The sequence below is a fragment of the Rhinoderma darwinii genome, chromosome 2 (genome assembly GCF_050947455.1).
Source record: "Rhinoderma darwinii isolate aRhiDar2 chromosome 2, aRhiDar2.hap1, whole genome shotgun sequence".
NCBI classification, from domain to species: Eukaryota; Metazoa; Chordata; class Amphibia; order Anura; family Rhinodermatidae; genus Rhinoderma; species Rhinoderma darwinii.
This window is the reverse complement of record NC_134688.1, coordinates 81,711,429-81,735,231: the sequence shown is the minus strand read 5'-3', so window position 1 is coordinate 81,735,231 and position 23,803 is coordinate 81,711,429. Positions and strand designations below refer to the sequence as shown.

Sequence of the window (23,803 nt, the reverse complement as noted above, 5' to 3'; positions counted from 1 at the left end):
ATATGAGCTGCCGCAGTTGAGAAACGTTCTGATTGGAAAATTCTCATCGGTAACTGAGGATGTGTATGTATGTTTGTTATGATTAATAATGTCACAACATAAACAGTGTGGCCGACCGCATTTGTATGAACCTTTGAGATCCGAGAGGAAGTTAGTTTTGGGTATTAGAGGTTTTTTGATTCTACTAGGAGCCAGGATATTTTTAAGGGTGGAGGACCGCCTGAAGGTAATAATCGGTTTTATGGGGACCAGGTCTTTCAAGTAAGGGTCATTTTTGATAATGTGCCAATGCTTACCTAAGATAGCTCTGATTGACTTATTACCTTTGTTATAGGTGGTAATAAAATTGGTATTGAAATTCTTACTAGGTCCAGGATTTCTAGGGGGCGGGTTTAGGCAGGAATCTTGTGTTAGTTCAGTGGCCTTCTGTCTAGCACCTTTTATTAATTTCAGAGGGAAATGTTTGTCCTTAAATCGTTGCTCAAGGACATTGCACTCCTTGTGATAGTGAGTGTCCGTACTGCAATTTTTCCTGATTCTTCTAAATTGTCCGAATGGTATGTTTTTCAACCAAGGGCGGTAATGGGCGCTTTTAAAATCGATGTAACTGTTTACATCTACCAGTTTGAAATGTGTTTGGGTAATGAATTTATTGTAAATGCTATCATAACTAATTGTGAGGTCTAAAAAATCGATGGAAATCGGGGAGAAGGTGTGCGTAAATGTTAGTCCATACTCATTATTATTCAAAGTCTTGATGAAAAGGGAGGCTTCATCGATACTTCCTCTCCAAACAAGAAAAAGGTCGTCAATAAAGCGTCGGTATAATATTATATTGTCTTTAAATTGGTGTGAGCCATGAATGTGTGTTTTTTCAAATGAACCCATGTAGAGGTTTGCGTATGCTGGTGCAAATCTGGTGCCCATGGCGCATCCTTTAACCTGGTTGTAAAAGTTATTGTTGAAACTGAAACTTAGACCTATTAATCGAACCAACGGGTCAATCTCCCTAACAAAACCCCAAGACATTATCATGAACAAAAACCACCTTCTGACCAACATCCCTAACAAATTGGTTGATGGTACACCCCCTACCATTGTAACAAACAAATCTTGCTCTCAACGACCTACAATTCACCAAGTACCTATCAACGCTTTTAAATCCTCAGATCTGGAACTTCACCTTTCTAGATTACCCTCTATAACTGAACAAATGGAAATACCCCTCATTAACAACTCCCCTACTTTTTCCTTTAACGACTGCATAGAGGATGATATCTCGTCCCTACTACAACTATCAATTCACAACCCTCCTCAGTCACCCAATCCAACTTCACCAGACACTCTTTTTCATGAACCGCTAGAGACCTCTAATTTACCCCAGGAGTGTACTATCATCAACCCAGATACGAACCTAGCCCTTTCTACCCTAGACTTCACTTTTGCAGCAACATCTTTTTTAGGGCTCCCCTCACAACTAGTCAGGCCACCTCTAACCCCCACGATCATGAGTCAAGACATATTGATCCCTTTCATTATGAGCCCCAAAGCTCAGTCGATCACAAACTTTTTTCCAAAACTACAAAAAATCTCTACAAAAAGGAAGCTGGCTACAGACCTAGAGGACGGAGAGGGGGAAAGAACCGAAACAAATCAACACCTATCTCTCAGCAAAAAGAGGAACCTTGTCCCACAATAAAATTATTTAACCTATCATCTTATACACTAAACACTCATGAATGTAGCCTACTAAATAGAGGACTTTCCTTCTGTCCAACAGCACCAGTCGACACCTTTGAGTTATTTATGGACCTGAATAGGTTTATACGAAAACTGACTTTGACGAGACATTTTGCTATCGCTAAACACACCACCTCTTCAACTTACAATACCGAAGAACCCCCAAACAGGGCCTCTCCAAGCGCTGTTCCAGTAGAAGTCCACCCAAATCAACATTCTACCCAACCTATCACCAAGGACCTATGCTAGCAACCTTTTCCACCTTAGTGAGCAACAAATTTAGGTCATTTGAAACACCATCACATCACCCAGACAACCTGACCTCCTACGAAAGAAAGGCATTAAAAACCCTCCAGAATAATACAAATATATTTATCCGCCCGGCAGATAAGGGAGGGGGCATAGTTATCCAGGATAGAACCGACTACTTGGGCGAAACTATGAGGATTTTGAGTGATACCTCATTTTACAATAAATTAACCACCAACCCACTGTCCTCCTATATATCAGAATATCAAAATCTTATTGAATCTGCTGTCATTGAAGGCCTAATTAACAAAAAAGAAAAACAGTTCCTATCTGTCCCATTCCCAAATATGCCTTTCATATACCACCTACCTAAAATACACAAGTCACTCACTGACCCCCCAGGACGCCCTATTATTTCTGGGATAGGTTCACTTACCAGTAACCTTTCCCATTTTATTGACCTCCATCTCCAGCCCATTGTATTGACCCTACCATCATACTTAAAAGACTCTACACAATTAATTAGAGATCTGAATAATTTGAATTTTGACCCCTCCCTACCCCAAATTGGTTTCCTTACAGCAGATGTTACCGCTTTGTACAGTAATATCCCTCATAGTAAGGGCATAGAAACTGTCCATTCCTATATTTCATCCAATACCCTAATTCCTGATTCACAAGTCCTTTTTCTAATCAATTGCATTAAATTCATCCTCTACCACAATACTTTCAGTTTCAACAATAACTTTTACAACCAGGTTAAAGGATGCGCCATGGGCACCAGATTTGCACCAGCATACGCAAACCTCTACATGGGTTCATTTGAAAAAACACACATTCATGGCTCACACCAATTTAAAGACAATATAATATTATACCGACGCTTTATTGACGACCTTTTTCTTGTTTGGAGAGGAAGTATCGATGAAGCCTCCCTTTTCATCAAGACTTTGAATAATAATGAGTATGGACTAACATTTACGCACACCTTCTCCCCGATTTCCATCGATTTTTTAGACCTCACAATTAGTTATGATAGCATTTACAATAAATTCATTACCCAAACACATTTCAAACTGGTAGATGTAAACAGTTACATCGATTTTAAAAGCGCCCATTACCGCCCTTGGTTGAAAAACATACCATTCGGACAATTTAGAAGAATCAGGAAAAATTGCAGTACGGACACTCACTATCACAAGGAGTGCAATGTCCTTGAGCAACGATTTAAGGACAAACATTTCCCTCTGAAATTAATAAAAGGTGCTAGACAGAAGGCCACTGAACTAACACAAGATTCCTGCCTAAACCCGCCCCCTAGAAATCCTGGACCTAGTAAGAATTTCAATACCAATTTTATTACCACCTATAACAAAGGTAATAAGTCAATCAGAGCTATCTTAGGTAAGCATTGGCACATTATCAAAAATGACCCTTACTTGAAAGACCTGGTCCCCATAAAACCGATTATTACCTTCAGGCGGTCCTCCACCCTTAAAAATATCCTGGCTCCTAGTAGAATCAAAAAACCTCTAATACCCAAAACTAACTTCCTCTCGGATCTCAAAGGTTCATACAAATGCGGTCGGCCACGCTGTTTATGTTGTGACATTATTAATCATAACAAACATACATACACATCCTCAGTTACCGATGAGAATTTTCCAATCAGAACGTTTCTCAACTGCGGCAGCTCGTATGTCGTTTACCTTATAGAATGCCCCTGTCAACTACAGTACATAGGCAGAACTACGCAATGCCTACGGACCCGGGTTAATAACCACCGTTTCAATATCAAAACTGGTTTTCTAAAACACAGTGTTTCTCGCCACTTTGCTCAAATACACAATTACCAATTTAATGAAATCCGCATTACTCCTATTGAACATATTCACCCCGATGTCCCAAACAGGTTCAATAAGTTGAAACAAAGAGAGAATTTTTGGATATTTAAAATGGATACATTACACCCCAGAGGCCTGAACGACATCTCAGAGTCGTCCTTGGACTAGTCCTACCAATAGTTACTAATTCTCCTAATTAAGATATGCCTTGACCCGTCTAGTAAACACACCAAGACGCACATACATATACCTTCATGATTTCCTTATCATAACCTAGCGATCACATACACAATCAAATACCGTCTTCTCCCGATCTTCTAATTAACCTCTATATGTGAATAAACCATTCAAATCGTCTCAACTAAAAAAACTTCTGACTCACAGATTACTTATCGTCAGTTTCCCTTTATTGTGAAGTAAAATTCGTTCAGACAAATCTCTACTTACCTTTTCAGCAATAGTTCGGTCCATCCCTGTACGTAATGACATCCCACACTATTCCCCGGACTTTGCGTGCCATTTTGCGTTCCACCATGCGCTCCACCGTATGCGGTCCACCACCTAGTTTTGGCCCGCCTCGGCTTCCGTAGTTTAAATAATCTCCATGACTACGGCCCGCATTGACCTAAACAAATCCCCATCTACTACATCAATAAAAACACTGAATAAAAGTAATACATTTATGCTATAGTATTACTAACGCAAAATAAACCTTTGCCGACCACATTATGAGAAAAATCTCTCTACTTAAAATATTTACGTTCTCGGTGCCGCTACAACATTTGACTTATATAAAAATCACGTAAAACATCTTTTATTCTGTATTTTAATATCCCGAGTTTTTATTCATTTAACTATATGTTCCTATTCTAATCGTAATTCAATTTGACTATTTCTGTTATTTTGCCTGATATTTGTTTGAACTTTGACCCACCATGTTTTGGCGGTTTTTCTTGCTAATTCTGTTCCATCTGAACTGGGCCAATCAGTAACCAGTGTTGTATATATATACCAGCATGTTTTAAACTAAAATTTTATGCCTGATGAAGACGCCAGTTCGGCGTCGAAACGCGTTGCAATAAAGCACCTATTTAAACCAAGGAAGAGACTACTCGTTTCTCCATCGTACCTGGTCCACTCAGCAGCGCCAATATAGATCCCCTCTTTTTTTTTTACCTTTATCCACTATACACCAGCGGTACCTCTGGTCACCGGTCCGGATCTGGCAGCAGCACCTGTGGACTCTGTTTCCTCGCGCATTACCTATGGCTTTCTGGTGAGCATGGTATCTTCTATCCTCCATTAGCCTATCCAAACCTACTTCACTATGTGGCGCCGTGGTTTTTTCTCTATTTGTTAATTCTAGATAAATGGAACTGATTTTATTCAGAGAAATTTCCACAGAAAATCTGAAGCATGCACTGATTTACATGCGACAAATGTTCTGTAGCGTGAGTGAGATTTGTTAAAATCTCATCCACATAACTGGTACTGTATTTAGCTGAAGATTTTTTTTGTGCGACCATCCACAGCATTTCTGTCCGGTGCGCAGGGGGCTTAAGATTTAAGTTGATAGTTCAAATTTGTGTGGTATGGTAACCGCCATGATCATCTCTTAGGCCCAGTTCACAATTTTTTCTGCTATAAAGTGGCGTATCGTATGATTACGTTTAATTCAGTATCGTAGCTAGTGGGAGGGGGGGTGGCCCCGGGCCCACTGAGATGGTGGGGACCACCGCCATCACCCTCGCCATGACCGCCGCTACCACCTCCTGCACTAATTGTACCTGCGTCTATAGAACGCAGATACAATTACATGCATAAGCGCTAAGTGGCCGGGCAGAACCAAGCTCAGTACATATATACAGCACCAGAACAAAGCTCAGTACATAAATACAGCACCAGAACAAATACAGCTCAATTTAGTGCAACCCCTGCCATATAGGTTAACACTAAATTATATACCGCTCCCAGCATGGCCCAAACAATGGTACGGATATGCTTGAAGATGCTGTTTCACAAAAAAAATCATACCACCATTTCGCTGCAGATCATACAGTGCTGATTAGAGGCTAAATAAAGATAAGTGACTGACAGGTGACTATACCAGATTCTAGTTTTTATTTTTCTCTTTTCTTCTCCATCTGGTCCAGACCTCTGTGACTACTTTTCCTGGCTACAGTCCATTTCTGCAGTTTGCAACTCTGTCTTCAGCTTCTCACTTTTTAAACATTTCTGCACCTATAAATAATGATAAAGTTCTCATGGTGCCAGGCACTGTGCCGCTGAATATATAAGCACCATACACTTTAGCTCTAATTATAATAGCACCATACACTGTCCCTGATTATAATAGTGCCATACACTGCACCTCTAATTATAATAGCACCATACACTGTGTCCCCCACACACTGTGCCCCCTGTAGATAGTGGCCCCATAGAGCCACCTGTAGAGTGTCCTACATAGATCCCCCTGTAGATAGTGAGCCCAATAGAGCCACTGTAGATAGTGCCCCACATACAGCCCCCTGTAGATAGTGTCCCATATATAGCCACCCTCTAGATAGTGCCCACATATAGCCACCCCTGTAGATAGTGCCCTACATATAGCCCCCTCTATAAAGTGCCACACATATAGCCCCCCTCTGAAAATAGTACCCCACATGTAGCCTCCCCTGTAGATAGTGCCCCACATATAACCCCCCTGTAGATAGTGCTCCACATTTAGCCCACCCATGTATATAGTATCCAACATATAGCCCACCCCTGTATAATGCCTTACATATATCTCCACCTACAAATAGTGTTCCACATATAGCCCACCCTTGTATATAGTGCCTCACATATAGCTCCCCCTATAGTGCTCCATATAGCCCACCACTGTATATAGCCCACCCCTGTATATAATGCCTCACATATAGCTCCCCCTATAGTGCTCCACATATAGCCCACCCCTGTATATAGCCCACTCCTGTATATAGGGCCTCACATATAGCTCCCCCTATAGTGCTCCACATATAGCCCATCCCTGTATATAGCCCCCCCTGTAGATATAGCCCCCTGAAGATACTGTCACTCACATTTTTATTAGGATAAAAAAAAAAAACTTTACATACTCACCTTAATCCCGTTCCCGCGCTGTCCAGTGGCAACTCAGACCTGCTCTCTTCTGAGCAGGTCTGCTGAGATTGAACGTCGCAAGCGGCGCGATGATGTCATCGCGCCACTTGCGTCTATGAAAGGTGCTGATTGGCAGGGCACTATGAATTGCCCTGTCAATCAACGCCTTTTAACGACGCAAGCGACACGATGACGTCATCGCGCCGCTTGCGTCGTTCAATCCCAGCAGACCTGCTCAGAAGAGAGCAGGTCTGCGTTGCCACTGGATGGCGTGGTAACGGGTTTAAAGGCGCTGAATGGCCGGGCACGGAATGTATCCAGCCATTCACCGCCTATAGTGCAGGAGGGGGTGGCGGCTTCAGTGGCGGGGTTTCAGTGGCACCACCGCCCAATCAGAGAGGCAGCTGGCCGCCGTCATGGTCGATGCGGCTCTGGCAATCCCCACATTCCCTCTCAGTTTAGCCCGGGGCACATGCCCCACCTGCCCAAGGACGCTGATTTGCAGGGCAGAATGACTTGCCCCGCCAGTCAGCGCCTTTCAACGACGCTTGCGCTTCTGTTGTTGAAAGGCGCTGATTGGCGGGGCAAGACATTCTGCCCTGCCAATCAGCGCCCTTCAACGATGCAAGCGTCGTTCAGCCCCAGCTGACATGCTCAGAAAAGAGCAGGCCTGCTTTGACACAGGACGGTGCTGGGACAGGATCAAGGTATGTAAAGTTGTTGTTTTTTCACTTAAAAGTTTGAATGGCACAATCTACAGGGAAGGCTATAAGTAGGGCATTTTTTACAGTGGGGCTATATGTAATGCACGATCTACTGGGGGGCTACATGTGGGACACGATCTACGGGGGTTATATATGTGGGGCATTATCTACAGGTGGCTAAATGTGGGGCACTATCTACAGGAGGCTAAATGTGGGGCACTATCTACAGGGGGGCTATATGTGGGGCACTATCTACAGTGGGATGTAGGTGGGTACTATCTACAGGGGGATCTATGGAGGCAGTATCTACAGGGAGCACTATGCTTGTGTGTGGGACACAGTGTATGGTGGTATTATAATCAGGGACACAGTGTATGGTGCTATTATAATCAGGGACACAATTGGGCGGGGTTTCAGTGGCACCACCGCCCAATCAGAGAGGCAGCTGGCCGCCGTCATGGTCGATGCGGCTCTGGCAATCCCCACATTCCCTCTCAGTTTAGCCCGGGGCACATGCCCCACCTGCCCAAGGACGCTGATTTGCAGGGCAGAATGACTTGCCCCGCCAGTCAGCGCCTTTCAACGACGCTTGCGCTTCTGTTGTTGAAAGGCGCTGATTGGCGGGGCAAGACATTCTGCCCTGCCAATCAGCGCCCTTCAACGATGCAAGCGTCGTTCAGCCCCAGCTGACATGCTCAGAAAAGAGCAGGCCTGCTTTGACACAGGACGGTGCTGGGACAGGATCAAGGTATGTAAAGTTGTTGTTTTTTCACTTAAAAGTTTGAATGGCACAATCTACAGGGAAGGCTATAAGTAGGGCATTTTTTACAGTGGGGCTATATGTAATGCACGATCTACTGGGGGGCTACATGTGGGACACGATCTACGGGGGTTATATATGTGGGGCATTATCTACAGGTGGCTAAATGTGGGGCACTATCTACAGGAGGCTAAATGTGGGGCACTATCTACAGGGGGGCTATATGTGGGGCACTATCTACAGTGGGATGTAGGTGGGTACTATCTACAGGGGGATCTATGGAGGCAGTATCTACAGGGAGCACTATGCTTGTGTGTGGGACACAGTGTATGGTGGTATTATAATCAGGGACACAGTGTATGGTGCTATTATAATCAGGGACACAGTGCATGGTGCTATTATAATCGGCAACAAAGTGTATTGTGCTATTATAATCAAAGGTTCAGTGTATGGCGCTATTATATTTAGATGCGTAGTGTGTGGTACCATAAGAATTGTATCTTCGTTTACAGGTGCAGAAATGTTTCAAAAGTGAGAAGCTGAAGACATCTGAGCGGCAAACTGCAGAAATGGGCTTTTGACAGGAGAAGTCATCATAGAGGTCTGGACCAGATTGAGAGGAAAAGAGAAAAAGAACAACTAGAATTTGAAAAGACGTCACCAGTAAGTCACTTAATGTAAATGTTTATTTTGCCTCTAATCAGAACTGTAGTCACTGTATGATCTGCAACGAGATGATGGGTGGTATGTTTTGTTTTTTTTGTGAAACAGCAACTCCCAGCATATCCTAACAATTGTTCAGGTCATGCTGGGAGCAGTAGTTTTACGCCGTACAAACCTATACGGCAGGGCTAGCCTGGCTGGTATATACAGGGATGATGGGGTTTACATACAGGATTGATGGTTGTTATATATAGGGATGATGGGTAGTCCAGCCATCATCCCTGCATTAACCCCTCATCATCCCTGTGTATACCAGCCATCATCCCCTTATATAACCCCCATAATCCCTGTATATACAAGCCATCATCTCTGTTTATAATACCCATCTTACCTGTATATATTAGCCAGGCTGGTATATACAGAGATGACAGGGGTTATATACAGGGATGAAGGCTGGTATATACAGGGATGATGGGGGTCATATACAGGGATGATGGCTGGTATATTCAGAGATGATGGGGGTTATAAACAGAGATGTTGGGTGTTATATTCAGGGATGATGGCTGGTATATAATTAGAATGTGCCTCTTTAGTTGTAAACATGCATTCACTGGGTTGGGACCCACTCAGACATGCCCCCCCCCCCCCTGTGCTAAACCCCTAGCTACGACTCTGGTTTAATTATATCTACTTCATGAGATTTAATTTGTTTTGTTAGTACATATCATATTCAACTATTTCTTAGTTGTTTCTGTTAGTGCTGGGTGACAATATGAACTATTACAGAGTCTGTAGAGGGATAATTTTTCTAATATTTTGCATCTAAGATTAAACAAAAAAATGTGCTACAGATACTTCCTATTCTCAAGGTACAAGGTTATGAGAATTTCTTGTTCAGTGCACAGGTCAATGGTAGAGATTGTCTCATTTATAAAAATATTTGGACACAGAGCAGCTCAATATAAATGCATTGTTATGTTTTATATGTTTATAATGTGTAAGCAATAATGCAATTCCAAAATTCTAATAAAATCCAATATACAATACTAATAATACAAGGGCAGACATACTGGAGCAGATTTACTAAAACTGCCTAAGTTTTAAAGGGAATGTGTCGCTAGAAATTATTATTTATATATTTTTTTTCAGTTAACAGTTAGTATATAAGTGATTACACATTGTTTTAATTTGTTTCATTTTTTCACAAGTCAAGAAATATTATAAATTAGATTCTAATTTATAACATTTCCATGTGCTGGTCACTAGAGGGAGCAATTCCCAAAATTGCAGCATTGGCAATGTGGTAAAGCAACCTCATTGCTTTATGCTGCAAATTTGGGGTAGACACACTCGCTCTAGTGTCCTCACACAATCCCCCCTCCCTTATCCTGGCTAGTGCCAGGAGAAGGAGGGGATTGAATCTTCAAACCTCCTACACTGTGTGCCGCCATTTTCTGAGCAAATGCACAGTGTAGGAGGATTAGATACATTGGTAATCAGACAGTATAACACAAACATACACGAATGTAAAACACACATCACATACACAAACATAACTTACCTGCTCCTGCCGCCGCTGCCGCCTCCGCTCCTATTACTTGCATCTTCGCTGCCTTGAATATATGGCCGGAAGCCATGAAAATGGCACCGGATTCCACTCTGCCAAAGACCTTCCTTTTGGTATGTGTGGGAGCGGCGCATGTGCCGTTCCCACACAGACGGCATATGCTATATTGAATGGAACGTCTCCCGTTCGCATTCTCTATGGAGATGTATGTGCCGTATTCCATCTCTGTATGTGTCGTTAATCGACACATACAGAGATGAAAAAAAAAATGGCAGCCCCCATAGAGAAGTAAAGGTAAGAATAAAGTAAAAAGTACAACACAAGAACACAAATAAATAAAATTTATTTTAATATCAAACTAAAAGCAATATTGTATAAAAAAAATATAATAATTTGTGACACCTTCCCAGTGTAAACTTAGACAAATTTATCCATATGGTGCATGTTGTATGATAAATTTGGCGCATCTAGCTGGACATGCTAGACACTTTATAGTGCACAGTGTTACATTTTAAGCCACACCCCTGTTATTCAATTACGGCCTCGTTCCCACTAATTCACGCCCCTTGATGAGCATGTTGAAAAATAATATAGTTTAAAAATAGTCTAAAATATTTAATAAACTGGGTACACAGAATGTACGCCAGAATTGTGTCAAATTTTGAATAGTAAATCTGCCCGACTGTGTGCAATCTATGCTGCTGTACAGGGGCACTATACGCATTAAAAAGAAAATAACTACGTCATATTCTATATAAGATTTCATTAGGGATTGAACTGCTTAACATAACTTAATAAAATATAACATTTAATATCCATCATTAAAACATATAGAAAAAGTGCAGTCGGTAGGGGGTAACCTCAGACCATAGACCGTCTCTGATTTTTTTGCACAACTGTGCATTTTTACCCCTCCCCACACTTTATTTTTTTGGTGCAGTCACTACGTTTGGAACTAGTAACATATTGTACGTGCCACTATTAGTTATAGCACTTAATGAACCTATAGCATTTTGTGCAAAACAGTTTTGTGGAGTCTTCCATTTTCAGAGCAAATACAGAGGTTAAAATAGGGGCAGTGTAGGCATATTTAAAGAGGCTCTGTCAACAGATTATAAATGCCCTATCTCCTACATAATCTGATCAGCGCTGTAATGTAGATAACAACAGTGGTTTTTATTTTGAAAAACGATCATTTTTGAGCAAGTAATAAGCAATTTTAGATTTATGCTAATTAGTTTCTTAATAGACATCTGGGCGTGTTTTTACTTTTTACTAACTGGGCTTTGTACAGAGGAGTGTATGACGCTGACCAATCAGTGACAAATCAGCGTCATACACTTCTCATTGTTCCAGCCCAGCTTCTTTCACTGCATAATCCACTGTAACAATGGGCTGGAACAATGAAAAGTGTATGACGCTGATTGGTCACTAATTGGTCAGCGTCAAACACGTCTCTGTACAACGACTAGTTGGTAAAAAGTGAAACATGCCCAGTTGTCTATTCTAAAACTAATTATCATAAATCTAAAATTGCTCATAACTTGATCAAAAACTATCGTTTTTCAAAATAAAAACCACTGCTGTTATCTACATTACAGCGCCAATCAGATTATATAGGAGATAGTATAATGTGGCACTTATAATGTTGTGACAGAGCCTCTTTAAGGGAGACCTGTCCACATCCCTTCTCTCTAACACCTGACAAAATTTTTCTTATCTTGCGTGGAAACCATCCCACAGTCTCACCTTTCTTTTTTTTTTTTGCATTATTTATATGTGCACTTTTTCTATATATTTAAATGATGGATATTAAAAGTTATTTTTAATGACTATTTATTATCTGTGATATGGAGTTACTTGCATTAATATCAATGTTTCCCCTATGGTCTGCTTACAGTGATATTGGTTATGTAGGAAGAACCTCAACTAATAATTCCAACACTTCAAAATTACTTGCCAATTGTGTTCCATTAGGGTATGTTCACACGGCCAAATTTCAGACGTATACGAGGCGTATTATGCCTCGTTTTACGTCTGAAAATACGGCTCCAATACGTCGGCAAACATCTGCCCATTCATTTGAATGGGTTTGCCGACGTACTGTGCAGACGACCTGTTATTTACGCATCGTCGTTTGACAGCTGTCAAACGACGACGCGTAAAAATACAGCCTCGTCAAAAGAAGCGCAGGACACTTCTTTGGACGTTTTTGGAGCTGTTTTCTCATAGACTCCAATGAAAACAGCTCCAAAAACGGACGTAAAAAACGACGCGAAAACGGCGTGAAAACGCCGCGAAAAATGCGAGTTGGTAAAAAAACGTCTGAAAAGCAGGGTCTGTTTTCCCTTGAAAACAGCTCTGGATTTTCAGACGTTTTTGTTGACTACGTGTGAACATACCCTAAGGGCATGACCACACATGGCGGAATTCCTCCGCAACTGTCCGCATCAATGCCGCACAGAATCTGCGTTGCAGATTCTGCAGCGGATCTGCACAAAATGTGCAGAAAATTGATGCGGACTGGCCGCTGCGGACTGCAGGAAAAGTGCTTCTCTTCTCCCTATTCAGTGCAGGATAGAGAGAAGGGACAGCACTTTCCCTAGTGAAAGTCAAAGAAATTCATACTTACCGCCCGTTGTCTTGGTGACGCGTCCCTCTTTCGGCATCCGGCCCGACCTCCCTGGATGACGCTCCAGTCCATGTGACCGCTGCAGCCTGTGCTTGGCCTGTGATTGGCTGCAGCCGTCACTTACACTGAAACGTCATCCTGGGAGGCCGGACTGGAGACAGACGCAGGGAGTTCTCGGTAAGTATGAACTTATATGTTTTTTTACAGATACATGTATATTGAGATCGGTAGTCACTGTCCCGGGTGCAGAAACAGTTACTGCCGATCGCGTAACTCTTTCAGCACCCTGGACAGTGACTATTTACAGACGTCTCCTAGCAACGCTCCCGTCATTACGGGAGCCCCATTGACTTCCTCAGTCTGGCTGTAGACCTAGAAATACATAGGTCCAGCCAGAATGAAGAAATGTCATGGTAGTAAAAACAATACGCTCCGCAGCACACATAAGATCTGCGGACTTCATTGCGGAATTTTGACTCTCCATTGAAGTCAATGGAGAAATTCCGCCATGAGTCCGCAACCAGTCCGCCACTGCTCCGCAACAGACAGAGCATGCTGCGGACACCAAATTCCGCTCCGCAGCCTATGCTCCGCAGCGGAATTGTACGCATCGTGTAAACGAACACTGCTAAATTAAAGTGAAAGTCAATGGAGAAACGGCTCCGCTGCGGATTAACGCTGCGGAGTGTCCGCAGCGGAATTTAAGTGAAATTCCGCTATGTGTGAACCCGCCCTTAGAGAAATTGGGCAGTGCTTTTCCAAAGTACCATGAGGAAGGTTCCCTATGATCAACGACTCGCTCTCAACAAATTAGCCGCTGGGGTCTATTAGCTATTCTGGACAGAGACCCTGCACCCTATATACACCCGCTACAACATTCCCTCTACACTGTGCCAGTCACTGCACTGGTTATCCATACACTTGATAATAAAATGTAAACATTACTCTCACCCACAAAGCTCTCCACAGTGCTGCACCTCCTTACATCTCCTCCCTCATCTCTGTCTACCACCCTACTCGGGTTCTACTTTCTGCCAATGATCTAAGATTAGCCTGCTTCATAATCCGAACCGCCCACTTCCGTCTTCAAGACTTTTCTCATGCTGCACCAGTTCTCTAGAATGCGCTACCACAGACAATCAGATCAATTCACAATATCCACAGTTTTAAACAGGCCCTTACAACACATAATTTTAGACAAGGCTATCGCATTCCATAAATTGACTCATGTCTGTATTCCATAAATTGACTGCCTTTTCCCACCATTATTCCTCAATACCTGACCCCTTCATTCATCAGTATCCCCCACTCTTCCTGCACTGTAATGCATTTCATGTCTGTCACGTACAGACACTGGCTGGTCATTGCAACTTTATATGTACTACCCCATGTGTATAAAACATGGCTGGACCATTGTACTTAATAAGCACTTTTTACATTTTGTGTCTCCCTTATTTCCTCATAGATTGTAAGCTCTTGTGAGCAGGGCCCTCACTCCTGTTTCAAAATAGCTTTATCACTATGTAATGTCTGATATTGTCTGTACATGTTCCTTCTCAATTGTAAAGTGCTGCAGAATATGTTGGCGCTATACGAATAAAGATTATTATTATTATTATACACTGTAATAATACCCTGTAATAATAAACCTAATAAATACAGAGTTTAAGGCAGTTGAGGGTCTTTTTTACATGGACTATATAACCAGAGGTCATACGTAAAAGAGAAGATTTACTATATATTATTTTCAGGTAACAAAGAACACTTTGATCACAACAAGAAGGAACGTGTTATGAAAACTATGTTAACAATGCAGTCAAATTCTGTCAGGAACTTGTGTTAGAAGAGATTTAGACCCTTTTCTGATGAGTAAAAGTCTGGTTGTCTATCTCTCATTACTCTATAGATTGCCCATACATTTATACCAACCATAGTGCCCATATATTAGTACCATTTAATGCCACTATAAAAGAGGCTGCTGTAGTGACCATATAATAGCACTATCACAAGGTAAAATTCAAGTTTCAAATATATCTTTTATTCACCCAGAGTAATAAAGCAAGGCAATCGCCTACATACCATAGAGTCAGATTATGGGTCTGCAATGGGTTCCTCGGAGAGAAGGGGCCCGGCCCTGGTTAGGGTCCTCTTACACGGCCGGAAGTGGGCCTTGTAAACAAGCGCCGATCGGCACTCGTTTGCTCCTTTCACAAGGAGCTATGTCCCTATACATTTCTATCATGTCAGCAGCACAGGGCAATGATCGGGAAAGAGCATTCCTTAAACGGTAGTTTTCCTGATAATTGGCCCATGTAAAAGGGCCTTAAGGCCCTATTACACTGACTGATTTTTGGCCGATGCAGCGAGCGACGATCAGCTCGTTGATCGTCACTCGTTTGCTCCTGTCACAAGGAGCTAGTATGGGGACGAGTGCTCGTTACTCCAATCGCTCGTCCCCATATATTATTATCATGTTGGCAGCACGTCATGGGAAATGTGCTGCCGACAATGATAATACTTTACTTTTTTAGAACGATACGATTAGCAGATGAACGAGCGTTTGCGCTTCATCTGCTGATCGCTGTCCTGTTTACACAGGGAAATTATCGGCAACGGGCATTCTATGAACGATCGTTTGCCCAATAATTGCCCAGTGTAAAACCCCCTTTACTGTCATCACCTTGGTATTTGGTGACAAGAACCTGTACTGAAATTCTCTTTTTAGAGAAACTGCATTGTTTACAAACAAAGGGGTGGGTAAATTGGCCCATGGGTCAAAGAAAGGGTAGTAAGCCATTCTGGATTACAAAAAACATTGTCCTCCTGTCCTGGGTGTTATAACCTGGAAACATTTTGATCTTTGCTATGGGGCCCCTCTCTTCTATGTACGACACTGGTAAAAGAATAGAAGATAAAGCATAAAGTAGGAGCAGCACCGTGTCAATAAAACCAAAATAGGCTGGCGCTAGGATTCAAATGTTGAGGAGTGATGTCTCCCCATATGATATATAAGAAAAATGGAGCACGGAAGCAGCACTCAAAGCAAAAAAATTTGAAATTTAATCAATTTAACAATTTTTTGCTTTGAGTGCTGCTTCCGTGCTCCATTTTACTGGTAAAAGAATATGTATGCTTGAGCTTCACATAATCTCTTTGTGACTAAAAAGGTAATAAAATGGCAGAGGCAGTGGAATGAGTCAGGTAAGCATTCTCACTGATAAAATATTAGTCTTCATTTTGATGGGAGGTGTAACGGATAGCGCATTTTGGTACGTAGCAAAGAAATATGCGATACAAATCTGCGTCATATATTTTTAAGTACTCTGTGCCACAGCCTGCAATGATTTTATGGCAGTGGCCAAGGCACAGTAAAATTGCCATGTGTGAAAGAACCCTAAAAAGACAGACCTCTACAGTCCAAAATGCATGCAAAGGAAAATAGTGAATCGCCAACTCTAGAGGTATTATTAACTCATCATAGGTGTTTATTGTTCTCATTATGAATGGACTCATAGAAAACAGTCTCCCAAAACAGTTGTTTTTGGCAGGGGTCTTGGTGCCGAACTTGCGGCAATCAGTTGATCGCTGTGGTGGCTCCCATATTAAAAGGTTGTCTGTGATGAGACAACCGCTTTACGTCTTGGGCTCTATAGCAATATCTAGTTGTCCAGTGATTTCCATGATTCCCTATTGGAAAGAATGTTGCAAGCGACCCTGTGAAAATCGTAAAACTATATCCAACCCATTTCGATTTTTTGTGATTATCGCAAGGTTCCTGGGTACTTTTAAAAAAAAAAATATATAAGTATACATTCAGGTTCTCTGTTTGTTGTCTTTCAATAGGAACCTTCACTGTTTACCTCGAGTGGATAAAGATCTGTCCTGGTCATGAAATGGTCACACAGGTGCTCGACTCATTACAAGACAGAGCTCTAATAACTGTAATGAAACTCTAAAAAGGCAGGTTCCTATTGAGTGAAAGCAAGCAGAGATCTTGAAAACCAAGAGGACTTGATACAGAAAAAATATTGGAAAATCATAAAACTTTTCATTATACAAAGAATTACCTTTACTTGCTGAAACCTGAATACCCTATTTTTAAGGGTCTGTTTAAAAACACAACCTTAGAAGCTGGGTTACCCCACTCGGGCCCCCTTCTATTAGCCATGGCTTTTTTAAACTGATTGCCAGGCTAAATCCAATTTGAATAGGGGTTGTCATAATAAGAAACCCAATTTAGGTTATATTCACATGTGCATAGTTTGTTAAAAAACAAAAAAAAACAAACAGTTTATGACGAATCCTACTCATTTCCATGGGACTGAGGCCAATGCAAAAAAGTTCAATTCGTCATCAGTTTCCAGTCAGTTTAGATCAGTTGCAAAGCAAAAAAACGGTGCACATACCCTAATAACAGATTATGGCTGACTGAAGAGAGACGATAGACCAACTGACCAATATTCTCTTTAACAACATGCACTTTTTTTCTTCTTTTTTTTTTTATAACTATGGCAGGTTATCAGTGCCAGCTATTAAACACCCCAAGTGAGTTGAACTCTATAGGATTTCCACGATGGAAATCATTTTGATTTGGTGCCAGTCTCAAACCTGGTAAATTGCTTCTACCATCTTTAGACATAATTATTCAATGGAGGAATATACATCATTTTATCTTACAATTGATCAAAAAAGTGGTGTTCAGGTCACTCTTGCTAAGTTTTCTTTTCACCTGCTACATCTGTAAAATTAGTGCCTGGAAGCAATGTCATTCCTGAAATACTATTTTCATGAAAAGGCATGTCAAGCAAACGTAACTTGTAAATTGATCCTTCCACTAATATACACTGGACACAGGGTATATAAATGAGAATTTTCTAACGCCTGAACACAGTGGTGTCCAGTCTCATCCACTCTTCTCATTTCTTCCCATTGGTCTGCTCACCTCCTTCCAAGCCACAATGAGCCAATATAAGCAATTCGGTGGTGGAGTCCAAAAGAAGGGGTTCAGCTCATTCTCTGTATCCAGAAGCAGTGGAGGCTTTGGAGCTGCTGGTGGAGCTGGTGGGGCTGGTGGCGCCGGTGGAGCTGGCGGTGCAGGCTTTGGTAGCAGAAGCCTATATAATATAGGTGGTAGAAAGACCATTTCCATCAGCACTGCAGGTGGCCAAGCATATGGAGGTGGAGCAGGAGGTTTTGGTGCAGGAGGTTATGGTGCAGGAGGTTTCGGTGCAGGAGCTGGATTTGGTGGTGGCTATGGAGGTGGAGCTGGAGGATATGGTTCCTTTGGAGGCCCTGGCTTTCCAGGAGGTGCCCAAGCTGGCATTCAAGAAGTTACATTCAACCAAAGTCTTCTTGCCCCACTGAATTTGGAGATTGACCCAAACATACAAAAAGTCAGAGTTCAAGAAAGAGAACAAATCAAGACTTTGAACAACAAATTTGCTTCATTCATCGACAAGGTAATGTTCTTTCAATCTCTGAGATTTGTGCCAAACTGGAATAATTTACTGTATTCTGAGACTGTTGCATATTCAGACTTCTGATCACTAGATGTCAATACTAATCTGTTCTATATCATGCTTACTTGACCTCTAAGAAAGCAGGCACTGCTGAACTTTTTAAGCAATCCTCCATATAATTGATGTAATTTGTTTTTTTACAGCATTGTACTTGGAAAACAATTGTATTTTATATACATGTAAGATGTCCTGTAGTTGTAAGATGTGCAAGACCTTTGTCAATGTTATGCTCTTTAACTATTACGTGGTCGGTGATGTAAATTATACTTTGCAGAACATATACTTGTGTGCAGGCGATAATTTGAAAACATTTCTATATTTTGACATTAGGTACGTTTCCTTGAGCAACAAAACAAGGTACTTGAAACAAAATGGAGCCTCTTACAAGAACAGGGAGGACAAGTTAAGGGAGGAGGATCCCGCAAAGGAAACATTGAAGCTATTTTTGAGGCATACACTAGCAGCTTAAAGAGACAACTGGATGCTCTCCAAAATGATAAGTATAGACTGGATGGAGAACTCAGAAATATGCAAGATTTGGTGGATGATTTCAAAAACAAGTAAGTTCAATAATTGATAAGAACATTTCATGTTGCATTGTCTTTGGTTTACGAGACCAATGAATTCTTTCAACGAAAGTAAAAATGTTATTGTACTTGTGGCTATCTATACTTTTGAATTGCAATACGTTGGGGTGTGGCACTGATGGAGGTTTCTGGCCATCATTTTTTGTTATACTGAGCAGGAACAAGAATAGGGCGTGGCACTTTATACTGTGGGCACTTATTAATTTCTCCTGTGCTATATTCTGAAGAAAATGGGGTGTGGACCTGATATGTGGCAAACACCAGCTTATGTACTCAATTGTTAATGAAGGATAGTGAATAAAAATAAATTGAATGGATTCTCCACTAGATAATATGTTGTCACTGGGTCCAAATGATTCAATCTTCTCATCCCTTTTCATCTATGTAGATATGAAGATGAAATTAACAAGCGGACTTCTGCAGAAAATGAGTTTGTTGTGATCAAAAAAGTAAGTAGAGGACAAAACAAATACAGGCAAAAGTGACTGACTTTTTTAAGAGGCCATATTGAAGTACAAGATAATGATGATAATAATTATAATAATAATAATAATAATAATAATAATAATAATAATAATAATAATAATAAAAAATCTAATGTCAAGTGAAAATGCAAAATGTACACAAATGACTTATTTATACCATTGCCATTGAAGGTTCATAGATTACATACTATGATTCTTACTCACTTAGTGCTTACTCTTACTCAGCATTGTCTCTAGTGGTTACCACTAGTGTTAAACTCATGCTTAAAGGGGTTGTCCAAGATCAGAAATGTAGGGGGCTTCTTTTTATTTCAGAACAGTCCATGAGCTGTGTCTGATATTGCAGCTAAGCCTTTTTCACTTAAATGACGTTGAGTTGCAATACCAAACATAGCTCACGGACAAAAAAAAAGAAACAACACAAACACATTTATATTTTAAGTAGCAACTTTTTAGAATGAAAAACTCTAATTTCAAAATTCTTGGAAAAATATACACTGATTGTTAAATTATGCTCAAACTGATGTTCTGACCTGACTTCTGGGCTGTGTGGACATTCTGAGTTTCAGACATTCAGGCTCTACATTCAGGTTATCATCTTCTTCAAATGTAACTTTGAACATATCTTTCTCTGGGGTTGTGACGTGGATTTATTTAGGCAAGGCCTTTCATATTTTCCTTATGATATTAATTATAAATTTGCTAAAAATTTGAGGATAGTTGACTCTTTTCTCATTTCTTTAGTACTTCTTCTTTTTCTTTAAATTATTATTATTATTATTATTATTATTATTATTATTATTATTATTATTATTATTATTATGTGTGCGGTACATAGGAAATACAGAAGGGTTTAAGCACATAACACAAGACAATAAGAAAAATAAACATGAGCTTAATTAGTGGCAGACTGGTACAGAAGGAGAGAGGACCCTGCCCACGAGGGCTTACAACCACACGGAAGGGGATAAGTAATGTTCTCTGTCATGTTTTGTAGGATGTGGATGCTGCCTACATGAACAAGGTAGAGTTGGAAGCCAAGGTTGATGCTCTGACTGATGAAATCAACTTCCTCAGGACCCTATATGATCAAGTAAGTTATACTTTACTATCTGTCGGTTTGAAGGGATTTTGGCATTCTTCAATTCATAAAATAGAAATCTATAATTTAATAAAGTTGCTCATTGATAAAAGCGTCAGTTTTGAATGGTGCGCTAAGATTATTATTGTGTCTTACAGGAAATGACACAACTCCAAGCCCAAATTTCAGACACCTCAGTCATCCTTTCTATGGACAACAACAGAGCTTTAGATCTGGACAGCATCATCGCTGAGGTGAAGGCTCAGTATGAGGATATCGCCAAAAAGAGCAGATCAGAAGCTGAGGCTGCTTACCAAGGCAGGGTAAGTGCACTATTTAGAATAAATTAAGGATAATAGATGAGGTTGACAGTGTAAATATTTCCTAGAATTTATGTGTAGAGTCTTTTAAAATTACATCTAATATTCTATATTTTATGACAGTTTAAAGAACTGCAAGCTTCTGCTGGCCAACAAGGTGATGTCCTGCGCAACACCAAGAATGAGATCTCTGAACTAAACCGCAAACTTCAGAGGCTCCGAGCTGAAATCGAAAATGTGAAGAAACAGGTAAAAATTACAAATAGGATTTATGTTGCTCTCATTAGTTTTCTTATATTCAGATGCTCTTTTCTGTGGGTACAGTATATACAAAAGTGGCCTCCCTTAACTTAGCTCTAAACCCAACATATCCCGAGATGTGTGGCACAAGATGGTAAACAAACAAAAAAAAAAAGTATACTTCCAATGGATGCCTCCCATGGTTGCCATTCATCAGCCATCTGTCGCCCATAGACTCCCATTTTAAAGGTGTATTCATTTAACGTATATGTTTTTTTTTGGACGGCTGTGATGGATGCCACCCATTGTTGCCCTTTTGGCCATCCATTGCTTATAGACTCTCATATTTTTTTTAAAAACATATACGTTACGTATAACATTCTTTATTGGATGTCGCGAGATTATATTGAATTGGAATCATGACAAATTGTATAACTTAATGTAATTCAAAAAAAGTTAAGGGTGGATAAATCGGTACTATGCCCAGCACATCCAGATGCGAATGCAAATCTAGGGAGATTAGAGTGTTGCTTGCAGAATTTAGGGAACTCATTTGCAAGAAATAAAATTTTATAAAGAGGTAAGGCCATAAAAATTGCAGTTTTATATTGTTATTAAATCCTTTTTTTTAAATGTATTTTTTTTTAAGAACGCTAAACTTCAGACAGCCATTGCTGAAGCAGAAGACCGTGGTGAGGTTGTCCTGAAAGATGCCCATTCTAAACTGGCAGAATTGGAGGCTGCTCTGCACAGTGCCAAACAAGAGATGGCTCGTCAGCTCCGTGAATACCAGGAACTGATGAATGTCAAATTGGCTTTGGATGTTGAAATTGCCACTTATAGGAAACTGCTTGAAGGAGAAGAGACAAGGTAAGAGTTGCTATAATGTGATTTTATTGTTGGTGAATATGTCATATAAGCTAAAGTAAATTAGATGCATTTTTGTTTTTACTGCAGATTGTAGCTCCCGATTGACGAAAATATATTATTGTAATCACTTTGTTTTCATGTGTAGTGTAGCCATTGGGTTGCATGAGGGAATATTGTTCATTCTGGAAGTATTCTTCTATACATTCTATAGGGCATTATATTAACATGGCATTGAAAGCTAAATATGGAGTTTGTATTCAGTTATACAGTGTGTATATATATATATATATATATATATTATTTTTTTTATTTTTTTTTTAAATAGAATATGCTTTGGGTAATGTCTACCTTTAGTGTTTTTTCATAGCTGATTTTTAGCTCCACTCAATTAGGGCACAGCTATGTCCCATCCACATCATGTCTTATCAGAGAATCAGTCTGTAGCTCTGACTTCTCTCCATGCTTTACACTGCATCTCTGCTTGTACAGATTAACTGCTGTGTGCAAACTCACCAGGAAGGTGATTTCTATTACTGCAATGGTAGACTCGTTATAGAAAGAGAAGAGTAACAGGAAACTGTCACACATTGAGTGAGGGAAATGGTCTTTGATATCCACTTTAAGGGAAATAAATGATAATAAATGATTATTAATTGTGTCATTTAAATTAATGATTTCCATTTTTTCCCCTGAAACTTGTAGGTTGTCTACAGACAGCACTGTCAGCATCTGTAAGTATTACTTATTATAATACATTGTTTTCAGACAGTTTTAGTTTGTGTCCTGTTTCTATGTATATGCAGAATATAATTTAATAATACCATGAACTGGAATACTATACAAACTTTAAGATATTGTCTCATTATTATTCCATTTATGTATTTATGTATATATTTCCAATATGGATTTTATTAGATAACATATATACCATTCTTCTGTTTTATAGCTGTCGTCAGTGGAAAAACAAGCCTGGCATCTGGTGGTGGTGGTGGCGGCGGCAGCGGTGGCGCAGGTGGAAGCTATAACTTTAGTTCTGGAGGAGGAGGTGGTGGAGCAGGAGGCTTTTATGGAGGAGGTGGATTCAGCTCTGGTAGCTCCTCAGGCTATGGCATGTCCTCCGGCGGTGGTGGTGGTGGTGGTGGCGGCAGCAGCAGCATAAGATTCTTATCCAGCCAGTCAAGCTACAGAAGTTAGAGGCTGTGCCATTGTAATACCCCAGAATATACCTCCTGCTTGCAAAAATACATTGTAATGAAATCTTTCTCCTTCCGGATCCTGATTTTGTGCTCCCAAATAAGTCAGATATATTTGAAATGACCTGTTTTAAGTACATCTACATAAGCAGTGACATAGCTAGGCTTTTCCTCACTCGGGGGAGTGCTTTAGTTTGTCTCCCTAGCCCTGTATCTTAATACCGCAGCC

The 23,803-nt window shown here is 40.6% G+C and overlaps 1 protein-coding gene across 1 annotated transcript; it reads left to right on the top strand.

Moving 5' to 3' along the window:
* The first annotated feature begins 18,237 nt into the window (after nt 1-18,237).
* Nucleotides 18,238-23,575, top strand: LOC142740674 (keratin, type II cytoskeletal cochleal-like). Its single transcript, XM_075850086.1, has 9 exons — nt 18,238-18,738; nt 19,129-19,358; nt 19,774-19,834; nt 20,868-20,963; nt 21,110-21,274; nt 21,395-21,520; nt 22,161-22,381; nt 23,084-23,112; nt 23,328-23,575. The coding sequence occupies exons 1-9, from the start codon at nt 18,238-18,240 to the stop codon at nt 23,573-23,575; spliced, it is 1,677 nt and encodes a 558-aa protein (XP_075706201.1).
* The last annotated feature ends 228 nt before the right edge of the window (nt 23,576-23,803 follow it).